General features: G+C 34.0%; 1 protein-coding gene across 2 annotated transcripts in view; it reads left to right on the top strand.

Annotated features, from left to right (window-relative positions):
- The window catches only part of LOC126814883 (VPS10 domain-containing receptor SorCS3), a 62,947-nt gene extending 37,979 nt beyond the window's left edge, over positions 1–24,968 (top strand). Inside the window, exons 17-27 of one of the 2 annotated variants that reach the window (XM_050540319.2) lie at positions 632–806; positions 1,800–1,986; positions 5,039–5,178; positions 9,975–10,110; positions 10,480–10,595; positions 10,845–10,955; positions 11,307–11,403; positions 11,868–11,942; positions 12,577–12,700; positions 14,346–14,506; positions 16,594–24,968. In XM_050540319.2, coding sequence (XP_050396276.1) covers positions 632–806; positions 1,800–1,986; positions 5,039–5,178; positions 9,975–10,110; positions 10,480–10,595; positions 10,845–10,955; positions 11,307–11,403; positions 11,868–11,942; positions 12,577–12,700; positions 14,346–14,506; positions 16,594–16,643 — 1,372 coding nt within the window. In that variant the 3' untranslated portion in view covers positions 16,644–24,968. The remainder of the gene's footprint in view (positions 1–631; positions 807–1,799; positions 1,987–5,038; positions 5,179–9,974; positions 10,111–10,479; positions 10,596–10,844; positions 10,956–11,306; positions 11,404–11,867; positions 11,943–12,576; positions 12,701–14,345; positions 14,507–16,593) is intronic. The other variant, XM_050540320.2, reaches the window with a different exon arrangement.
- The last annotated feature ends 602 nt before the right edge of the window (positions 24,969–25,570 follow it).

Raw genomic sequence — 25,570 nt, 5'->3', positions numbered from 1 at the left:
TTGTTGAAGCTTGAAATGTAAGTTTATAACCCAAAGATCTTGGTTCCTTTCGATATTTGCGCATATCGGACCGTAACTTCCTGAATTATGGCCCCTGATTGTACGAAAAATCGCGTTTTTAGCTTGTGGACCCTATAGAGGTCATAATTTTTATCCGATTTAAAAAAACGTATTATTATATCACTGTTACACCCTAAGGACGGCTGAGTTCGAATATGGTATATCAAGGCTGTGGACCCTATAGAGGTCACAATTTTAATCCGATTTTGTTGAAACTTGAAATGTAAGTTTATAACACAAAGATCTCGGTTCCTTTCAATATTTGTGCATATCGAATTGTAATTTCCTGAATTATGGCCCTTGATTGTAGTCAAAATCACTTTCTTTTTAGCTTGTTCTCTATCCATCTCTCGAAAATGTGGGCGTATCCTGCCTGGCACCGCTGGTTTTGGAGGGGGTCATGTTCCCAACTTTCCGAAATTTGGTCCACTTGACATGGAATGACCCAGCTCATTAATCCTCACTCCTTTATTTTAACAATTTCCGTTAAGAAATAATAATGACATAAATATCTAGTACTGTATTATATAGTTATTACTTTCATGAACATAGTTTTTAATCAAATTTATAGGTATAGAAAGGTTGCATCTGATAAATGTCATGGTGGTATATCTGATAGTGATATCTATCAACCTATACAAAACATACCATGTCCTGTTGTAGCACCGCATGGTCTTCGTCTACAAACTGAGAAAAATGTTGTCGCTACAAATCAACAAACTAACTACGAACTCACACAAAGTGGTGTAAGTTTTTTATTATCATATTAGTTAAAAAACGTGATAAAAATGATAAATGTAGTAACCTTTTTGTTTCCAATTGCCAATAATAACTACTTATTGCCTTTTATATGACAATTAAAACAGAGAATGAGATATTGTAAATGTACGGACCATGATGAAATTTCCATACTAACAATACTGGCATTATTTGGTCTGAGTCCTTCAAAGGTTCGACTTAATTACATCAATGGTATTGAAAATTTGTTTAATTAGCGTTTTATAAATCAAAAGTTCATTGGGTTGTCCTTGCAAAACATCCATTCTTGTTTGGGTTTTTTAGCATTTTTTGAATGAATATCTGTATTTAAGAAATAAATGTTAAAATATTAATGCTTTAAATATGACATACAACCTTTCACATTAATATCTACATGTAAACACATTATCCTGTAACATAATCCTGTTAACCGTAAATCAGTGGTATTGTCAAATATAACACCCATAAAAACAATACACTAATTATGATATACCATAGTCTAATCAGTGTTGTTCATAACAGTGATGTCAGTGTTGACAAGAGTTACGCACCCTTTTTCAAGACCTTGTTAGTGTAATAGAGGCTACAGTTTGTAACAGATATTGATGGGATCGAAGATGATGGACCTTGTTGATCTTCAGCATTTTAGGGGAGAGAGAGAGAAATGGGGTTTAACGGCCACTCGACACAAACTAGGTCATTTCGGGACTAAAACGTTCAATTTTATTTCAGTAATTCGCTTGCGCGTAGGGGTCTTTAGCAGTTGGAGGAAACCAGAGGACCCAGAGAAAACCCACGAGGTTGGACAGGCGAACCTACTCCTTGTCATGTACAACTGGGGATTTGAAACCACGCCAGTTGACTCAATGACAGCCTTATGATACAGCACACACGTGCTAACCATTCAGCCATTCCCCCTGGGGATTAGTTACACTGGGTAACTAAGCTTATAAATATATAACTTAAATATTTATTAACAGGGTTCAGAGCTGTCAACTGTATATACATGGAATTTCAATGATAGTAGTAATAAAATAACAAAAACTGGCCTGATAAACCATACTCAAATTACACACACCTATACGAAACATGGCTCCTATAATATAACTGTTACAGCTATAAACAAGAATGGGTCTACTAGTGCTTATTTAATCATTCGAGTTGAAGGTAGGTGAAAGCTTATGTACATTCAGTTGTTAATCCAATACATTCAATCATCATCAATAGCAGAAAGTAAGGATAAAGAATCAACTCGGTGACACCATTTAGAATCTGATGGACAATTTTCTTATTTTATATTTTTTAACTTGATCAGATCCTTTTTCTAGTCCAAGGATTGTTTATCTAGATAAGGAGACAGCTGTAGGAAATTCAGTTATTCATGAATTAAAGGCAGAGCTAGCGCTCCTGTCACTGAAACCTGGGCCCTGTTTCACAAAAACTTAAACTAAAATCACTAAAATAGATTTTAACTAAAATCAAAATGAAATTTTACGTGTTTCACGAAAATCGATTGTAACTTAAAGATACATTATGGGAGATAAGATAAAGAGATGGCAGTTTTCGCTATAATAGTTAACGAAGCGGGTGAAATTTTCGCATAGTCTTGGTCATCATTACTAAAATCATTGATATAAACAGCAGTCTCGATTATCCACTGTTTTGATTTAATTATCAATGGCCGTTAAGCGGCATATAGGAATCTAATCCAGCCAACATCGAAGGCTAGCCTTGACATCGAGAGTTTATTATTGTCTGGATAAGTTAATTAATGTTTAATTGATAATTTAGATAACATTTCAGGCTTAAAGAAAGACTTGTAATTAGCAGATTTTGCTCTTGCATAATGCATTTTTAAAATGCAATTTTAATAGATTTTAGTTAAAATTGCTTGCGCTCGCGCAGTGCACAATTCCGGCGACGGCACTTAGGGTGTAAGCATAAACACTTCGGAACTGAAAACTGTTGCCAGGTTGAACTAACCATTACCATACCAATGAGGAGAGTTTCATACGTTGTAACAATGTCTGCACATGGTCAGACAGTCGTAGAGAGATGAAATAAATAAGTTTATTGCGTATTATTCATTTTGAAATGTATGAGTTGGTTGGCCTTGAACTTGCATGTCGCTTTCGTGACCTTGGCATTTGATTTACTCGCAGGCGTCAATGGAAATAATGCGTATCGATAAACTAAATCGCTTGAATTTCGTAGTTTTATGGTATTTTGGATAACAGAAACTATTGAGAATTGTCACAAACATGTGATATTTCTGACTCAAAGGATTAATCTAATCTAAACAACTTTTAAACTAATACATGAAATAACCAATGTTCTGATGCCTGGATTTGAAATGTCAGTCCCATGGACCCTTTCAATAATACTTTGAAAATGCCAAAGTGCCACACTCCTTATTGGATAATGCCTATCTATCTTACTAAATTAAAATGATTTTTTCCCAATATAAAATATCCCTGGCTCCTTTATAAATCATCATAACCCCAAAACCATAAATTGATTCTATATGGCATATCTATTTTAAGTTGTGATGGAATTTTAGTTTAGGACGATTTTAAGGAGATTTAAGTTTTTGTGAAACAGGGCCCTGGTATACACAGAGTTTTTATACGCCCACATTTTCATGTGGACGTATTATGCCGTCGCCCCTGTCCGTCCGGACGTCAGTCCGTCCCGTCCGTCCACAATTTGTTTGTGGACACTCTACAGGTCACAATTCTTATCCGATTTTGACGATACTTGAAATATAGGTTTATCTCCAAAAGATGTCGGCTGCTTTCGATATTGGCATGTATCGGATCAAAACTTCATGGATTATGGCCCCAGTGTGTACGAAAAATCACGTTTTTAGCTTGTGGACCCTATAGAAGTCACAATTTTTATCCGATTTTGTTGAAACTTGAAATGTAAGTTTATAACCCAAAGATCTCGGTTCCTTTCGATATTCGCGCATATCGGTCCATAACTTCCTGAATTATGACCCCTGATTGTACGAAAAATCACGTTTTTAGCTTGTGGACCCTATAGAAGCCATAATTTTAATCTGATTTAAAAATCACGTTATTAGCTTGTGGACCCTATAGAGGTCACAATTTTTATCCAATTTTGTTGAAACTTGAAATGTAAGTTTATAACCAAAGATCTCGGTTGCTTTCGATATTCGCACATATCGGACCATAACTTCCTGAATTATGACCCCTGATTGTACGAAAAATCGCGTTTTTAGCTTGTGGACCCTATAGAAGTCATAATTTTTATCCGATTTAAAAACCTGTATTATTATATCACCGTTACACCCTAAGGACGACTGAGTTTGAATTTTCGTGAAAATCGGCCCAAAATTGACAGACAAAATGGCCGCCGTTCGTTCTCAAATAGCGTAAGAATATGGTATATCAAGGTTGTGGACCCTATAGAGGTCACAATTTTTATCTGATTTTGTTGAAACTTGAAATGTAAGTTTATAACCCAAAGATTTCGGTTCCTTTCGATATTCGCGCATATTGAATTGTAATTTCCTGAATTATGGCCCTTGATAGTAGGAAAAATCAGTTTCTTGTTAGCTATACATCTCTCGAAAATGTGGGCGTATCCTGCCTGGCAGCCGCTGGTTAAGATCAAGTTCTTTGTCTGAGCTACACTTTAAGTAAGTTAAAGCCTAGCGCTGAACACGTCGTATATGCTACTACAGGCAGCTTATGGGGGAAATTTTAGACTTACGCATCACAGACTGCCCATAAAGACTTATGGTCTTGCACATACAACATTTATGCCTGGTTTCTTGCCGCTGGTCTGTGAGATACCAAACCCTACGACCCGTCCGAGTCAAAACAAGTATGGCAGGTTGTGACCTAGGCTTTAGATGATATGGTCTTTCCATTGAGTCATGGATTTGACCATTGGCTTATACTTAACAATGAGTTGGTTCTCTCTGGGTCCTCTAGTTCCCTCTGCCACTGTTAAAGACCCTTTCACGCAATTAAATTATTGAAATAAAAGGGTACTATATGAAAGTCTAGAAACGACCTAGATTGTTTTGACTGGGCATTAAATCCCATTTCTCATTGACTGAGCAACATCCTGTCAAATCCTGGTTATCTCCCTTCACAAAGCCTGTGATGAGAATTCTTTCAATGTGTTTGATATATAAACAATAGCAGTATAGATTATATAGTATATCTTGTACATGTGTATGTTATAGATGAAATAAAAAATCTTTATATGGATATACCGTGGGCAACACAGACAGATAAATTAACTGTATTTGATGCAATGGTATCTAGTTTTAATATGGCTAATCAAGTTGGTCATACTCATTTCATCTGGACTTTTGGAGATGAGGTAAGTGATATAAATTATCTTAAAGTCTCTGGGCCTGAATTGAATTATATATGAATACCTTGCTAACTACAATATTGTAAAATTTGAATCTCTGATAGTCCAAAAATGGTTCAATTCTGTCCAACAATTACAAATATGTGATGAACTGCAATTCCAATGATCTATGGTGCTTACTTTTTATACGCCCACATTTTCATGTAGATGTATATTGCCGTCGCCCCTGTCTGTCTGTATTACATACTTTTACACTACATGTATTTGCATACGAGAAGTAGCCATATTGCGGGATCACGTGGCTAAGTGGGTAAGACGCTGGCTCGCTAGCCTGGAGGTCGCTAGCCTGGAGGTCGGGTGTTCGATCCCTGCATTGGCCGAGAAAGTTCATCCCGATTTTCCGGCGTGGTTTCCCCTTGTCAGTGATGCAGGACGGAGGGCCTGACAACGACAGCTGTCTAGTCATTCGGATGGTATGAAAAACCGAGGTCCCATGTACACATTGGTGTGCACGTAAAAGATCCCCTGGCAGTTGGAATTCGATATAAGAGTAGGCCGTAGTGCCGCTGCCCGTGCAAAATTTCCCTCATAGCACACTGTATGGCATATGCCCGTCTTCATTAGCCCAGGTTAGGAGCAGAACAGTAGGACGTTAAACCCCATTTCATTTCATTTCATTTCAGTAGCCATATTGTTGGGCAGTTTCAATCTGATTTCCACGAAAATCGAACTCAGTCGACTTAATCACTAGTTAAAGTCTTTTTATTCTTATTAGCCTTTTTTGTGGAAAGTAGTTAATTATTCATGGCTTATTAATCGCTGCTAAAATGTACTGATATTGATTGTTTAACATTTAATAAAGAAAAAATCAAAATATCCATCTAGATAATCCCCTGGATTGGATTCAATCGAATTTAGAAGAGGCCCATCAAAGTTACGAAGATTTTAGGTGACCTTGGCTTGCTTTTTCCATTTCCTGTTTATTTCGTTTGCAAAGGATATCGAATATTGACAAATTTTAAACTGTCATTATATTGTATAATTATCAAGGGATTAAAACTCTCTCAAACGACAACCAGCAACTTTAATACATCAAATGTATAATTGTGTTATTGAGTTGATTATCATTAACAAAAGACTGCTATTTTCATAAAAATTAGCTTCAAGTGCCTATTGATTTAACAAGAAAAAATGTTTGAAGTATATTGGTGAGATGCAATTTTTTAATGACATTTAGCAATTGAACATATATCTGTGAAATAAGTTTACACAAAGAACCTACTTATTAGCCAAGTTTAAGCAGACCAGAAAATTAGGATGTTAAACCCAATTTCATTTCATTGTATTATTTACTATTGATAATCAAACATGCATTATGCAAGAGCTAAATCTGCCTATTGCAGGTCTTTCTTTAGGTCTGAAATGTTATCTAAATTGTTTAATTAACTGATTCAGGTCATAATCAACTCTCGATGCCATTGTTAGCCTGCAATCTTTAGTGGATTTGAATACATTTTGTGATACATAATTTAACTTAAAAATGGATAATGAAGACTTTGTTAATTATAGAACCACCGTAATGATAATCGAGGCTAGCTGCAAATTTAATCGTTAATATCTTGGTTCAGAGTGAAGCAATTTGGCTGAAATTCTCAGCAATTTCTGTTGTCATTATCTATTTTTTAACTATCATAGCAAGAACTGTCAGCTCTTTATCTAATCTTACCTAATAGTCCAGGCAAGATAGCAAAAGTGCGTTCAGTTGCTGCAATAGAAATGCCGATCACGGTTTATGGTCGGTTTAGACGTATATTATGACCAAAAAAAAGTCCCAGTCCGAAATCTGTGCCCAAATGGGTCAAATTGGCCAAAATCCAAAATGGCCACCACTTTTGGCATGTAAATTCCAATTTCCACCCAATTATCACAATATCATCGAGTTTGGTATCAAAATATATGTTTTCGGGGTAAATGAATCCATTTCCATACCCATTTTTGTGATAAGTGTTACCGCTGGGTCAATATTAGGGGTTATTCAAGATGATTGTCAGTTTTGGAGGGAAAATTCGAAGTTTACATAAGGATCAAGTTTGGTGTCAAAATATATGTTTTCGAGGTAGCTGAATCTATTTTTGTACATATTTTAGTGATTAAGTGATTCCCAGTGTCAATATAGGAGAAATTCTAATTTGGGATTTAGATTTCCGATTAGGGATTGGAGATTATTGATACTTCTACCTTAGACCTAATACAATGACTTTCATCCAGTATCAACTAAATTTCATTTGGAGTGTCTTCCAGTTCAACTGCGGTAGCGGCATAGGGGTATGTCGACTGGTGTCACTCTCAGGTCACTGCGGAAGCTGGTCGTGCCTTTTGAAGCACGTGGCACAAAATGATTCAGATGTTCAGACACAGATGGATACAGTATCACCTGTTTGTCAGATATGCAGTGAACCATTTAATGATGAACAACCCATAGTTATTGGTCAATGTTTTAAGGTTAATGAAGTGGAGGAGTCTGTATCAAGGTCTAAAGGGTCCGCGGTGCCAAAATTCATTTTTGCGGACCGTTGTCTTTCACATGGTCTGTAGGAAAGACTAGCAGACAGTCCATTACAACATATATAATCGGTGAACACTGTTACAACAGTAAACAGTAGAACTCGCAATGCCTATTTTTTAAACAAGCCAAGACAGGGCAAATGACGACTTGACATTAATCTAGTTGTATTTAATAAATCAGCATTGAGGCTCGCCGCTGGTGTCCCTAAATAGATGACACTCATTAATTACTTGCACATCTAACTTATTTATAAAACATCTAGCAGAGAAATTGTTCTTCACTCTGTGTAACCTAAGCAAAAAATCTAATTGCAGAGGCATGCTGGCCAGGTAGTCAACCGCCTACCCTGTCCTCATAAATGTAAAAACAAAAGAAACTCAAAATGGTTGATAACGCTCGAATCTGATGAGATTCCTAACAAGGTATATGGGAGGGATCAGGGGTGGCTATGTGCCTTCTCTTCCGAAAATGTGCCATCGAATATTGTGCCCTCTTTTTCTGCTGCCCTTTCCTTGTTCCAACTAACTCCAGAGATACTACAATGTCCGTTTTTCATTGATGATGTAAGGGCCCCATACAAGCTCCATCAGACCATGATTTCCACAGATGACTTTCAGAATAGATTTTACAGACGGATTAATATTTCCATAATATTCAGAATCAACTAATTTGTCTTAGTTTTATTTATTTATCTAAATGAATTTAGGAAAATTGCAACACGGGCGACGGGAACCATTATTGCCGGTTAGCATACTCAGGGCCAATATGCAAACCGTCACAACAAATGACATTTAATCTGTCACCAGTAACTTCCTTGGCCTGGCTTAAAGTGTATTTTGATCGTCGTCTCGTTCTTGGGGTTGTCAGTCTACTTTCATTTCTACCTCCCTACCCCTACCCTCATTAGGGAACAGAATCGAATGAAACTTGGCAGGTACCCTTTATAAGGAATACCAGTCCCTTTTGATGCTTGTTTTTCTTTACTCGCAGGTCGTTTAGTTCTTGACTGCAGCTAACTATGTTCATGTTCGGATCTTTGTGACTTAATCATAATCCCTTAACCAAGTGTCAATGTATGGTATGCCATGGTATATACGTCAAATCGCTTCTACCATGTGCCACAGAACTCAAATTTTCCCCGATCCTACCCCACCCCTCCTAAAGTGCCCTAACTTTGGCCTGCCTACCCTCGGAGGCCCTAGCACGCCCTTGGATTATTGTCGAACTTAGTCATGACTATACACCAAATTTTATTCTGTTCTAAATTTTCTGCCATTGAAATTGGTATCTCCGCTCATTATTGAACGTAAGCCAGGAATCTTAATCGGCTCATTATTGTCGGCCCCCAATACCCGTTATCTTTCTGTCATTTTGGGAATGACGATGGGTAGTTCACTGCATATCTGACAAACAAGCGATATTGTATCCATCTGTGTCTCAACATTTCAATCAGTTTCTGAAATAAATTCGCCACATGCTTCAATAGGTTTGGCCGTCTTGGCTCAATTTTCGAGGTTGGTGATCGAAATCGGACATGCCCACGACGCTGCTACCACAGAGGGCTGAGAGTGACCCCTTTCGTCATGCCTGCTACGCTGCTTCCGTAGTGAGCAGTGGTCGACCAGAGCGTCTAAATGAAATTTAGTTGATGCTTGATGAATGCCATCGTATTAGATCTGAGGCGAACTCGACCACTCGTAATCCCCAAATCTCCAATGGGATTTCCCATTATTTTGACCCAGGGGAACCAGTTAATTACCAAGATGGCAAAAATGTGTCGAAAATGAGATCAGCTGCCTACAAAACATATATTTTGACACCAAATGTGGTAATTTTGTAAAATTCGAATTTTCCCACCAAAACTGGCCGCCATCTGGAATTATTTCCCAATATTGACTCCGCGGTATAACTAATCACCAAAATGTGTATGGGAATGGGTCCAGCTACCTCGAAAGGATATATTTTGATACCAAACTCAATCATATTATGGTCAGTGGATAAAAACTGGCATTTTCCAGTCAAAACCGGCGGCCATTTTGGATTTTTGCAAATTTGACCCATTTGGGCACGGATTTCGGACTGGGACTTTTTTTTGGTGATAACATACGTCTAGATCGACCATAAAACGTGATCGGCATTTCTATTGCAGCAACTGCCCGAAATGGTGCGAAATTGAGTTAAAATGCCTGGACTATAATGCCCCTTTAATCTAATATAAAATGAAAAATGTTTTCAGAATTCCACCAGTCCTTTACTGACATGGGATAAAATGGTGAATCATACATATACAAAACCAGGAATTTATAACTTTGGTGTGGAAGCTATTAACTCTGTTAGTTCTCTCTACAAACCACTTACTATACATGTCTTTGGTAAGTTTTTAGTTATTATATCAAGCTTAAAGTTTAAGTTATATATCAACTTCCAGGGTTCTCATGTCTGTCAAATCTGCCTGTTATGACTCAATAGCAAAGAAATTGAGCACATTCAAAACTGAATTTGACATCTGTCAATTTTAGTATTTTAAAAAGAATAATACTTTTCATCACCATTTTGTGTTAATTTATTTATGCATTTTTAGCTAGTATATGGATACTTAAATGAGAAAAATATGAATCTGCTAGTCCCTAGACCATGCAGATTTTATTTTGTAATGTGAATCTTGCACTAATCTGCATGTATAAATTTATAAATGTAAGTTACAGTTACAATAATGTTTATATGTTCGTTTTGTGTTTTAGATTCAGCCAATACAACAACAGTGAAGCTGTTTTTCTCAGACAGTATTAAGTATTTGAAGCAGAATATACAGTATCGAGTTGACTTCTTTGAGTTGTTACGCAGAGAAATTATTGATGTAAGTACTTGAAGTATACAAAGAGTTTGAATTATATTTAAAGATATTATTGAATTGGTTAATCTAATGTTTTATTTTTATTAGTGATGGGACAAGCTTTAAATAATTAAATTTTTGTTTCTGGTTTATAACATCAACATGATTATCATCCCACATAACAATTGAATTTTTTTAAAAATTGATTCAATTGTCATTTATCATGTTTTGGAGAAAGACTTTTCACGCAATATTTGTAATGTTTTTTTACAGAATTTAGGAATTCAGAAGGACAGATTCGTTTTACATATAGCTAACCAAGAACCATTCACTGTTGATGTACTGTTCTTCCCTGGTGGTGACACTGATCCTACTATAGATCAGGTATCATACTTCTCTCCAAATCTATCACACTTACTACTACCTTACTTTTTGGGGTATTTGGCCAGATGAAGTACAGGTCTTTCACCCATATGATGTGGGTTTCGCTCTACTGATTATACTGGACAAAGTGATTGTCACTCATGTTACCATGTGGGATTTTCCAACTGCTGTGTAATGGTGAAATAAATATTGATCCCATAAGTTCAGAAAGGACGTAGATGTGTCGAATGGTTGTATAACCGCATTAACTCCTTTTATTCCAAACAATATCTAGGATTAAATCATTAAATGCAACATAAAATCACAATAAACAGATTTAACCACCTACTATGTAAATATATGTGTTTTCAGTTGGCAGATGATCTGGTGTCTAGAGCCAATAATCATACATTGTCGGTTGTATTATATGGTATTTCAGATATAATAACTAAAGCCACCAGATTACATGGTAATTGAAATTTTATTAATTCTTTTCTCATTGAAAATGAATGGTACCATGTCAAGTGGGTCATTTTTTTAGAAATTTGAGAAATAGACCTGCTCGAAAAAATCTGGAAAAAATATTTGTTATTGTACATGTAAAAGCTAGAAACTGTAAAAATTGTGGTCTGTAGCTTGAAAATTGACTGAGATTCGGGCATTTGAGTTTTATATCTATATCTATTACTTTGTAGCTCCTGGAGCACTACAAAATCCAGAAAATATACAATTACACCAAATGTTTTTCGGTTTTCATGGCCAGGTAGCATGCAAACCCTACAAAGACTTCTTTAAGACTGCCAAATTTGAGCTGTATATATCCCTTCACTAGAATGGTAAAAATAAGACATCTGAGTTACCGAAAAATTTTCGAAACAAAGTATGTATCAATAATTTACTTGAGTTTCATATGTCTTATTTTTACCATTCTAGTGAAGGTATACAGCTCAAATTTGGCAGTCTTAAAGAAGTCTTTGTGTAGATTACGAATCTGCAATCAGATTACAGGTGAGTGGTAGGGTTCGCATGCTACCTGGCCATGAAAACCGAAAGGATTTACGTCACAATTCTGCGGTCTGTAATGCCGTAAGAGATGGTCTAAAACCTGTGAGATATATGCCATGGATAATTATATATTTATCTTCATTTCGAAGTTATTATATTACAACTCAAAATTATCCAGGTCAATGTGTTTTCTATAGAGCATGTGGTAATTACTGGAGCTACTGGAATGTTTTTTCTACGGCCAATTCAGCTATTTCGATTATTTAAGTTGCCAAAAGGGAATATTTAATCAATAAATAATTATCACAAGCCTTACTAACATTTCATTTTTAAGTCCAATATATAATTTTTTGTGTACCCCAAGCTGACAAAGTTTTATAGATACGTGAATTCACAATACCCTACCAGACTACAACTTCAGCTGTGATCAATGTTTTCTGACAATAAGAATTCTGTGAGTGTTGATAAAACATTGAATTCTATTCCAGAATTACATTTTTTGACATTTACATTTTCTTTCATCTACATGTATTCCTATGGTGATAGAAAAGAAAAGTAAAAATAATTGTTGTTAGTCTTTTATTTTATTTAACCTCTATAATATTACACATACATGTGGTATGTTATTAAATTATAGGTCCAATACCTGATTCTACTACCTCTTCAACCAGTGGTCCTAATCTACGAGCTGTTTATATTGCTGTACCAGTACTAATAGCTGTGGTTATTGTTACTGTTCTCGTTTTTGTATTCTACAAGAGGTAAATGTTTTACTGTGTTTGTTCTTATATACAGCAAGATCTGACAGTTTTACTGGGGGTTTTTTGTAAGGAATATTTTATTTCAAATGGATGAAAACCAATCAGGGAACAGCCATAGCCTATATCACCCCTCTCCTAATACAAGGAATATAAAACATATCATAAACAGATCTGCTATGAACATATCAGGTATTATAAAATAATGGGGAAAAGTCATATAAAGTAAATAAGTTACATACACACTATTTATAACAAAAGAAAAAGAAGAAGTGCTATTTTATAACATGATTAAAAATTTAGATCTAATTAGCCACGAAGACTATATATTGCTGTTTATTACAATTTGAACTTCCAATACATTAATTATGATATTCAATTTAATTGAGATTATTTACATATGACAGTCATAAAACTGAAAAAGCATAATAAAAAGTTTCTGTTATGCTATCAACAGTTTGTGTGTTTTTATAGCTATTCCTTTACGCCTTCAAATGGTAGTAAGCCTTGAACATCTAACATGCCTTTGATGTCGAATGGGGTCTATCGCAGCACTACTGACAAAACATTTGTTCATATAACTCTTGTTATAATTTCATATTAATTACATGTAATTGTAAGTAACAGGAGTCCTTTAATACAAACAACTGCTATTTTACTCACATGTTGTAACGGCATGGTCACAAAGCCATCTTTGATCAGTTTTACGTGTGTGTACGTGATAGTCTCGATTGATAGACCCTTCTTTTGCGAGTGCAATACTGTCACCTAGCTGACATCTGTTACCCAGTCTCACAAAGTTCCCTGTTTTATTATTTTCATCTGTTACATGAAATAGCGCCCCCTTTTAATTACGATAGTATATATCTGTAAAAATTTATATTTTAAATAAAGATTAGATCTAGAAATCAACAGTACAGAGTGTATATGGCTAGAAATCAATTCAAATAACACAAAATCAGAACTTTTTACAGGCCCCCTAACTCAACCACCGATATTAATAATAAAATTATTGTATCAATTACAAGATCAGTATATGATGTTATAAAAAATAAATGTTTTATCTTAGGCTATTTTAATATTGATATGAATCTTAAACTCAACACTTTTATACATAACGTTATTAATCTTTTTGATTTATTCCAATTGCTCTTTTTCTTATATACAGCATGAACTGAGAGTTTTAATGTTTTTGTTCTTGCTGCAAGATCTGACTGTTTTACTATTTATGTTCTTACAGCAAGAGCAGTAAATCTGGTTAATTTTAAATGCTACAAAAACGTAATCTATATATATATTTGTGACTGTCGTTTGTCTGTCTGTCTGTTCGGGGTTGGCGGCTACACTAGGTCTGCCCCGAGTCTGAAATTTGGGGTATAGGGGTAGCTCGGACCGGGGAGTAACATAGGCCAGGTGGCGTTAGTCAACCACTTCCGGTTTCGGAGTTATGACCGCCGAGCGAATCCGGTCTGTTCGGGGTTGGCGGCTACACTAGGTCTGCCCCGAGTCTGAAATTTGGGGTATAGGGGTAGCTTGGACAGGGGAGTAACATAGGCCAGGTGGCGTTAGTCTACCACTTCCGGTTTCGGAGTTATGACCCCCGAGCGAAGCCGGGTATCCTGCTAATATATATTATTTTAATTAATAGGAAGTTCCGTGATGTAAGACGTTATACAATGCTACGTAATCGTCATGATGAAGATAATCATCTGTTGGGAGATGATGATGATGATGATCCTCCACTGGATTTGAACCCTGAGTTTGGAACAGACAGAAATTATCATGATGATCAGTTGGACTTGGGAACAGGTAATATTTGTTAATCTCTGTTCGTGGAAGGTAATAGTGTTCCCGTAAGGGGTTTTATTTTTAAAAAAGAAAAACTGTGGAATTTTAGATTGTAACAATATTATGTTGGGTATTGGATGTTATTCGGGGGGATTGATGGCCGAATGGTTAGCATGTGCACGCTGTATCGTAAGGTCTGTTATTGATCCAACTGGCATGGTTTTGATTCCCCGGTTGTACGTGACAAGGAATAGGGTCGTCTGTCCAACCTCGTAGGTCTTCTCCAAGTCCTCCGGTTTCCTCCCACTGCTAAAGACCCCTACGCGCAAGTGAATTATTGAAATAAAAATTTGAACCATATTTATGTTACTCCCGAAATGACCTACTTTGGGTCGAGTGGACTTGAGGTTGAACTTCATTTCTCTCTGTCTCTCTGGATGTTACTGAAATTGATATTTGTGTAAATTTGATAAGCTGTTTTGTACAGAATATTTCCTAACTATTAAATACTGTAGACACCCACATATAACATGTCTCCATAACCGTATATAACTTGCATCCCTGTGTTTCTAAAAGCACATCTATCCTTTAGTGCATTGAAAGTGGTGGAAAAAATTACAAATTTCTATTCCCCTAAATAACACACACCTCTTATTACGGCGGGGGGGGGCTGCCCACTGGAGTTATACTCAGCCTCAGGGCTAGAAATTTACACGAATCTCTGAATCTAATTTGCGCAAGGATTCTCACAAGAGCTTACACGTAGGTTTGCCTAAAATTTTTCTAAAAAACAAACAATCACAGAGAATTGTCGAGTCCGACTATAGAATGTAGCCGATTGATGTTTAATCTAGCCAATTGGTAAAACAATGAATCGGCCAATATGGTATCAATCTATTTTCGGCTCAATTAAAACGGGTTAATTATTACTTGTTAATTAAGAAGTCAATCAACTTGCTTGTCGGCTACAACAACAGTCATACCTTAGTGAGAATCGGCCATATGTGGTTCATAATCCGCGTAATTAGCACATTGGCGAATGAAGACGATCTCAGGATGGTTTTCGAATCAGGCGTCGTCCACACCCTGTCCGTGTGAATTCCAGGTACCGGTATATATTAAAATGATAACGGGATTGTACATTGATGGATTCACTGAACAGTTATTAGGTAGATTTAAATCTTCATTGAATATAATCCCCTGATAGAACACTGAATACACGGAAACAGTGGATATTTCCCCGACAGAATCTCCAATGCCAAATTCCAATGACACGTGACATATCGGTGGAATTAGGTCAATAAACCAGTTCTAAATAGCTTTTACCGTTATGAATTTTTATTTTATACACATGCTGACTGAGGCTTAATTTTAAAATTATTATTGAAGGCTATGTCATAGTCTTACAGAATTCTATTTTATAGCAATTTCAGTTATGGTTGTCAGTGATCATTGTGCCATTTGTCTATCATCGACAAATGAATAAAAACTTTTACAAGTTACGTGACTGTTAAGCGGTGGACACATTAGCCGAATCGTTCGGCCGAATCTCTCGATATAAGTGTATGATGAGTGGTGATTTGCTTATGAATTCTACATTCGTGTGAATGTTTCGGCGAAGCCGAAACACTAGGTGAATATAATTCGGCCGAATATATCAAACATGCTTGATTCGAGCGAATCATTCGGCTGTATAGAAATTTGGTCAAATGACAGTGGACCCAGTAGGCGAATTTCGACGCCGATTAATTCGGCTGAATCATTTGGCTAGTGTGTCCACCGCATTACGTGATGGACAAAAGGCTACAAATTGTGTTATGAAAAAATGCCATGGTGTCATATCAGCTTATTCTGGCTACGGCATTTTTTGATACTGGCAATAAACAATAAACACAATTTTGTTTTTTAGGCAGTATTATTAGTTAAGATTCGGAGGATTTGCGCAGATTGCATATATGAAAATTCTCTTAGATTCTCGCAAAATATGACAAATTTCTAGCCCTTATGATTAGGCACTTATCGTATCGTATTTTTTAATAGACTTAAAGAAGTAATTTTATCTTAAGGGATACAATTGACTTTTCTCATATGTTTGATTTTGATTACAGGAAGTCATCTTGTGATGGTAACAGGTGGCAGAGGTTCAGATGATGATTAATACATTTACACATAATATTTCTCTCTTTTATATAATGATCTCATTTATTGATGGAGATCACTGAACAATTGTTAAAACTTGTTGATTCTACATAAAATAAAAATATATCAGGGATGTCAGATTGTGAGCCTAGGGTCATAAAACTTTCTAAAAATTTTCAGACATATGTTGCTCAAGGTTAAAGGTTAAACATACATATGGCAAAATTTTCCTTTCAAATGTTACGTCATTAGAGTCAAAAGCGAGTGTAGAATCATAGGGTGAGTTAGAAATATGTGTAATTCTTAAAAAGTAGCAGTATTGTTAATAATTATTTGCAAAATCAAACATGTTCCACTTTTGCAATAGTTAAAACATACTATATTATTGCCATCTACAAACTTATAGAGTCTCCACAAATCTCAAATATAACTTTTGAAAACTATAATTCTAAGATTATTTAGCACCGAAAATGATGTTTCTTTAGAGTAAGTGAAGTTTTCAAGAAATAAACAATGTGTATTAATCAAGAATATTGCCAGAGCTTCAACTGTTAGAATTTCAAAATTAATATGCATATTCAAGTTTTAGTATAAAACTCTTGCTGATGATGACAAATTATTCTTGCTTCATTAGACTCATTGCCACTTCAAGTAAAGGAAAAGTTTTATGACCCTGGAATCTGTATTAAAGTATATCCAGTTACAGCATCCCCACATTCTAAATGCTTGATTGACAGACCTGTTGTAGATGTAATTTAAAATAAATATGTGACAGTATAGAAAAAAGATAGAGTGAAGGCAGGTTACAGAGTAGATTCAATAATGTGTACCTAGAGCATGTTGAATGTTTTGAGTGCTATGGTGAGGTTCTAGTTATATTTCTGTAGCAGGTACTGGTTAAGATATACTGATTTAAAAATTGCATTATACCCTGAATTTTAAAAATTAACATATGTATTATATATACTCTACTTCTTAATCTTTATGGGTGTGTACATGTATGGTTTATTTTTTTAAAAATGCAGTTCTGTCTTCAGAGGACCTACTCATCGAAAAGTCAAATTCTATATTTATGTCTGGATTTGTGCAAGTTTGTGCTATTATTAACCCCTCTGGGTACTTGATCAGGAATGCAAAAATTTTGTCACCCAATTATTGCCTGTTGCCATGGTAACGGGCAACGTCCACTTTTTGTGGCACCTTTTTTGTGGAATATTTTGTGCCCCTTGAAATTCAAATGATCGAAAATCTGTATGGAATCAAATTTTCAAACTTCGCCGACATATAGTAATTTTAAAATTAGAATGCTAAAACTCTTTCATTGTATACAACACATAGCACTGATTACATATGCCAAATTTCAGGAAAATCTGTTTAAAGGAGAAAAAACTCTTTGGATCAAAATAAACTGTAGAATTTTGTAGATCTAATCCGGAAATTTGATCAGTGAAAGAGTAAACTCACTTCAATTAAATTTTCTTTCGGCAGATAATTTTAATGTTGAGATAGAACTGTTTATGTTATAGGGTCAACAGTTTAAGTCAAAAACCAAACTAAAATTAGTAATAAACAACTTTCGCTTAATATTTTGAAACAAAAATTTGATTTGATCATGTCTGACCACTAATTGAAATAGCAGATGGGATGAACCCAATTCAACACTAAAATGAAAGAGGCTTGATATGTTTTATAAATATTTGCATTTACATGTGTTGAAAATATATAATATTTCAATTTTTTCACTGCAGTACTACGCAAAATCATTTGTGATCATTGAATAAAATATAAAGTAAATAAACCACTCTTTTAGATGTCATTAATTGTAGCGTACGTGTATTTTCCAAATATCTGTGATATAAACCAACCCATAAATCTCGTATTTTCTTAGTTAATGTACTATATTATAAAATGATGCTATATGTATACATGTTACACCTACATGTACTTACATAACTTTATACTATGTCTATATCTTATTGATATATATTTGTTACAAGTTGTTGATATGTGTAAATGCAGATAAGATAATAAATCAGATAATATGGTTTATTTACAATATGTAATATGTTAACATTATCTTTTATTGACTTGCCATATGATGTATATAATAAATATCTTATACCACAATTAAATTAATATACAATGTTAAAAAGTAATGAAAGTTACATGTAATGATTTTAAACACTTGAAAGTATTAGGGTCTGTGCCCAAAATGTTGTATTAAATGACATTACTTTTCAAGCACTTAAGTATTTTTATTCTTTACATGAAAGTTTTATGTCTCGATAATTTTGACTAAGATTGAGTTTGTCCAGTATGACGCTAAAATACGTAATTTTTAATTAACATTATTCAATATAAAACATAATAATTATGGTATGTTATTGCTTATCATATTTGTTACACTATTAAAGTAAATGTAATATATTATGATATAAAATTCTATTATTCTAGTTTGATTCTAACTTCTAAATTGAAACATTAATAATATTGAATGGGTCTTTTTTTTTCTTTCTTTTTTTATTGTAGATAATCTTTGAAAGGGACAGTGTATATTTTCATTTGATCTGATTGATAGTTGATATAGTTAACCCTACTTTCACTTTGGGCTCAATGAAATTAAAAACATTTTGATTTTTACATAACATTAGGGCTTAAGTCTCTAATATGTAAAGATAAATTTTTAAAGTCATCATAAAAACTGTATCCACAGGTTCAAATTTGGTTGTTCTGCAGTCTGGTTAAAATATAGGCCTTATTGTAATTTGGGTTCTCATATTTGTTTCATAATGTCTATTGCCTCTCTAAGGGCTAAGGATGTATATTATGTTTAGCAGTGGTAGATCACACCTAATGGTTTAGTAGATCAGTATACCAGGGAAATTATCTAGCAGATATATGCATGTACATGTATAATTATAATGTTTAGTGAGATTATACCATGAAATAAACATCTATAATGGTCAGTGAGATTATACATGTACCATGAAATATACATGCAACAGGCAGTTATATTATATACATGTATAATGGGCAGTCAGATTATACCATGGATATATCTAACATGTATAATCTTAACTTAAAGCATGAAAATACATGAAATATACATGATCTTTTAGGTTAATACTGCCTTATAAAAAGAAACAAATAATTGATACTGGTATATATTTTAATCAGACTGAAAAAGCTAACATAATATCTATAACATTCCAATTTTAATGTTTGTCTTAGCTTATTTATTACACATCTATCATGTATTTTGTTTATATATAATTGATATTAAAATTATGTATTGCTTAAAGTTACTCATTATATATCTACATGCTATTTACTGTGCTAAATAGAACATTTATAGTAAAAATTATCAATTCTTCTGTCAAATTCTATAATTTAAAATGACATACATAATTTTTTTCTAGTACAAAGAAGTACCTATAAAAACACTTTCAAATATGTGGATTAATTATTGATTCTGTTATAACTTACACAGTTGAGTTTTCCTAAAACTATGGTTAACATATGTGACCGCGTAAATCAAAATGAGTCGGAATGCACAAAATATAATTTTTGACTAGAGATAAAATAAGTGAAAATATTGATTTTGATCAAAATTGAGATTTTCACAAAAATGACTCTATAAATATAATATCTATCGGCACAAAAGATCAAAATAGCAATAAAAGATTTTAAAACACCTTTATTTGAACGTTTTGTAAGAGTACCGGATTTTTAAATCTGTCCTATTTCTTAAAATTCTCGGCAAAATTAGTTATTTTTCTTCGTTCACACCGGGACAACCGGTCATTCCTCTTGCATAATAATTGGCATTGTTGTAAAGCAGAGAATCTTTAGTTTACAAATATGATCAAAGTATTGCCGATGAATTGATTTTGGACGGATACAGTTGAGTTTTAAAACACCTAAAAAATGTAAACAAACTCCGCTTGTTGCTATGCTGTCTACACAACTCGTTTGCTGATTAGCCCAGACACGTATGGTTAGGTGGCTAGCTCGAGCGGGCGATAAATATTTGGTTTTGGCGATAATGTTTTTGGGTACCTACATGCAATTCACGCTGATAAGTGGCAGAAAAAAATTAATTCTGATCGTATATAGATTGCCGTAGAGTGTTAATTAAAACCACGTGGCTGATTATGTAAATTAATCGACAAGCGGGTGTGTGTCATTAAGTAATACTAATCAACTGTCACAGGTCAATGATAAAGCCGTCGATAACTCATTATTTACTCCGAATAATTAATCCAAGCGGTGATTGTTTGATATCTCATATCATCTTTAAAAAAATAATTTGTAGGCCTTAAATAGAAATAAACAAAATAACCAATAATTTTCTTTTCGAAGAGAATTTTATTGATAGCTGAATTTCGTTTACTGTCCCTTCTTCATACGGCATGCAAAGTAAGGAATGCATCTTGGAAATTATTATTTAAAATTCTCGTATCACCTTGGGTCTAAATAATGAGAACGACCAACGAGCCGAAATGCGACGATTCTCAAGTCTGCCATTGTTTAATTACATCATAGCTAAAATGCACGAAAGTGAACGTAAGCATTTCTTGACTTTGAAATTGACATTTCTATAGGGACTCATATTTTGATAACGTTACGGTACCTGAAAGTAATAATAGACCTATCGTACACGCAAAATATTATTTTAATTCACATGTTAAATTAACACGCGTACAGCTGTGGTGGCTTCTTTGATGATAATACAATCAACAATTTTAATTTCATGACCAATAGCTGGCACTAAGGTGCTCATTAATTGATGAGATTAACTGTTAATCTCACCAAAGTTATAATATACAAAACAGACTACTAATGTATAGATTATTTGTCAATAATGTGAATATCCCGGATGTGTTGTGGATGTTTCGTTACGAAAGGAGTGCATTTAGTACGTTTTTTGTCGTCAGCACCCTTGAAATCCTAAATAAAATAGCAAATAAATGGCGGAAATCGTTGGATCAAATTTTTACTACACTTTTCAACTTCAGCACCCCTGAAAACCCATGGAAAGATATATTCAAATAAATGTCCTGGTTGCTATGGGATTTTCTTTTAGAACATACCAAATCTTTAACTTGCTTTTTCTTAAAACTTACTTTTGTGAGTTGGGTAGCTTCAAATGGACACAGTTCAGTCAATTTTTGCCCAATTCAATCAAACTATACATCAAATTGAAGGTAATGAGTTGGAGAATATGAAAATAACCATAACTCAATTTTCACAATATCCTCATTGCGACTCAGTATGCCATGGGGGGGGGGGGGTCACGTATGATTTCTGATAAAAAAGGAGGAAGATTAAATTTCTTGGAAACTACATTTTATTTGTGCATCACATTAAGGATATTTTTTATCATGAATCTTCTATTGTATATATGTTAAATGCTCTTTTTTTTCCCATTTTATAACAACAATATTATATAAAACATGTTTACTGGTATATTTGGTTTTAGTGAATTATTACCGATTTTGTTGTTATGGTAATAAGGTTGTAAATAAAACAGTTAATCTTTTTACAAATAATGTATGAAGCTTCTGCTTAATTTTGTTATTATTATTATTATCATTGTTTATTTTTATGCTTGTTTTCCAAAAAACATAAATGATAACTAATTATGTAGGTATTATCAATGTTCTTGGTATTTCTGATACCTACTTTTGCTTAATATATGAAAAAACTAATCAAAAATATTTTTATGTTTAGAAGTTAATTAGGTTTGAGAAAATTTGGACTGTTATCATAATACCAACTAAATATTAGTTTTGAATAAATCATCAAATAAAACACAATATAAAGGGCATTATTACTTGAATATATGATTTAAAATCTTATATTAAAGATACATTATGGGAGATTAGATAACGAGTTGGCAGTTCTCACTATAATAGTTAAAAACTAGATAATGTAAAGTCAATTTGCTGAAAATTTCATTCAAATTATCCACTATGAACCGATAATTAAGCGATTGAAATTTCCGCCTAGCCTCGATCATCATTACTAAAGTCAGTATGATAAACAACATAGTCTCGATTTTCCACTTAATCATTAAATCGTGAAGGAAAGTTACTCATTAAATCGGCTCATAATCCACTAACGATCGCAGGCTAGCGATGCCATCAAGAGGAGATTATGGTCTGGATAGGTTAATTAATGTCTAATTAATACGTTAGATAACATTTCAGGCCTAAAGAAAGATCTGCAATAGACAGATTTATCTCTTGCATAATGTATTTTAAATTCAGATTTCAAATTGTCCTAGATAATAAATTTTAAAATCACTTTAGAATCTATACATACATGCAGATCCATTGAAATAAATAGTATAATTTTTTAAAATATACAATATTGGTAATCAACCAGGTAAATGGCTGCTTTAAATTTAATTAGACAAATAGTGGATTAAATTTTAACAGCATCATTATTCTTGAACATAGCCATTGAATGTTTTTTGATTTAATCAAGATAAGCCCATGTTAAATTTAATGTTTATATTATTTGCTGTCTATATTTGCTCCTTATTATTGTCCCCCACCTTTCGAAGAAAGCAGGGGACTATTAAAATTGGTCTGTCCGTTCTTCACACTTTTTGGGACACAATAATTCTCCTTGTACTTGAGCTAGAATGTTCAAACTTGGTGTAGGTGTTTATTGTGTGAATGCCTTGATGGAGTTTGAAGATGAGCATTTTCTGCTAATGGTAAGCAAAGATAAGCAATTTGATTGGTTGATGCTTTAGGACACAATAACTTTAGTTCCAATTAAGTGAGAGTGATGAAACTTGGTGTATAGTTTCATTACCCCAATACCTTGACTAAGTTTGATAATGAGCATCTTCTGCTCAGGGTAATCAAAGAAATAAGCTATTTGATTGGTCAAGTCTTGAAACACAATAACTTGCCTTCTAATTAATGTAGATGTAGAATTTTCAAACTTGATGTTAGGTGTTCATTAGGTGAATGCCTTGATGGAGTTTGAAGATGAGTGTTTTCTGCTTAGTTTAAGCATAGATAAGCAATTTGACTGGTTGATGCTTTGGGACACGATAACTTTGGTTCTAATTAAGTGAGAGTGATGATACTAGGTGTTAGTTTCATGACATCAATACCTTGACTAAGTTTGATAATGAACATTTTCTGCTAAGGGTAAGCAGGCAATAAGCAATTTGATTAGTCGAGACTTAAAAGCTGAATAACTTTGATTCTAAGTGAGTGATAGTGGTGAAACTTCGTGTATAGTTTCATTACATCAGTCCCTTTAAAAAGGTTGATACTGAGCATTTTCTGCTTGGGCGAAGTATAGACCTCAATCTGATTGGTCAAGATTTTGGAACACAATAACTCTCCCTCTAATCGAAGTAAAATGTTCAAACTTTGTGTAGTTGTCTATTAGGTGAATGCCTTGACAGAGTTTGATCATGCACATTTTCCACTAAGGCTAAGCAGAGATAAGCAATTTGATTGGTTGAGACTTAGGATCGCGATAACTTTGGTTTTAAATTGGTGAGAGAGATAAAATTCTGAATATAGATTCTCTATATCAATACTTTGACTAAGTTCGGTGATGTAAATTTTCTGCTTAGGCTAAGTAGAGATAAGCAATTTGATTTGTCAAGCCTTTGGAAGATAACAACTCTGCTTTTAACTGTGGTAGAATGTTTAAACTTGATGTAGATGTTCATTAGGTAATGTCTTGACTAAGTTCAATGATTAACATTTCCCACTAAAGCTAAGCAGAGCTACGCAATTTCATTGGTCGATGCTTTGGGACACAATAACTTTGATTCTATCCTTGGCGGAGTTTGATCATGAACATTTTATGCTTAGACTAGATAATCAGTATAGATAATCAGTGTGATTGCTTCATACTTTTGAAAAAGATAAATTAATCAATAGGTGTCATCTATTTATTTTGAGATTTCGGTGTGGGACATCAATGTTGGCTTGTTAATTACAGTAATGTTATCAATTTATAATTTTATGTACTCCAGCCAAATCACTAAAGCATGTGCATGGCTCTTATTTTGGAAACAACATTATTTGCATTTTTGAAAAGAACATATACACATGCAGCCTGTGAACAAATGTATCACCATAAGTATTTACTATGCTCATTTAAATCTATGTATATAAAATTATGAATAATAAATGATGTTATTGTAATTTACATATCATATTTTTATGTCTTTCAACTATGTTTTGAAGTAATTGTTAGTTTTATGTACTCTAACCTTCTTAGCATTATTATATGTGTAGTTAAAATACATAGCCTATTATACGCTTCATTTTTTAAAAAGTTAATAAAACAGAAAATGGGTTGTTCGTTGATTGTAATTGAAAAGAAAAGGCCATATTCTAAATCAAAAAAGGTTACCGCTTACATAAGGTAAGGTCTAATAACATATTTAAGAACTTTGTGTCCAATTGATTTGGTCAGATCTTTTATTTAACCAAGAAACAGACACTTTGGCTTGGGCAACAAAGACATAAAATATGTACAGTGGCAATGAAGTGGTTAGATCAAATCACCCTTACTTCTGTACGAAAAGGCAGACTGTCTCAGAAAGCTTCCTTTCTGAAATGCATTTTGATCTCCCTTTCAGTCCATGGATTCTTTTTATTTTTATTTTGTGTGTCTTTTGCATTGAGAAGATGATCCCTATAAATTTTGTCTGAAATATGGATGCGGACGTGGCCTATTCATGCAATTTTTAGTATGCACCAACGTCTTGTGCTACAATTATTTATGGATTAGTTTAACTTTTATACGCCTACATTGAAATGTGGTCATATACCATCGTCGCCCCCCGTCGGTTGGTTGCTTGTGGATGCTCTAGAGGCTAAAGTTAATATCTGACTTCAGATTTATACACAGTGTATTTCTGATAATTAATGCCAGTGTTATGACCCGTAATCACAT

This window comes from Patella vulgata, chromosome 3, assembly GCF_932274485.2.
Source record: "Patella vulgata chromosome 3, xgPatVulg1.2, whole genome shotgun sequence".
Taxonomy (NCBI): domain Eukaryota; kingdom Metazoa; phylum Mollusca; class Gastropoda; family Patellidae; genus Patella; species Patella vulgata.
This window is presented reverse-complemented; position numbering and strand designations above follow the sequence as displayed.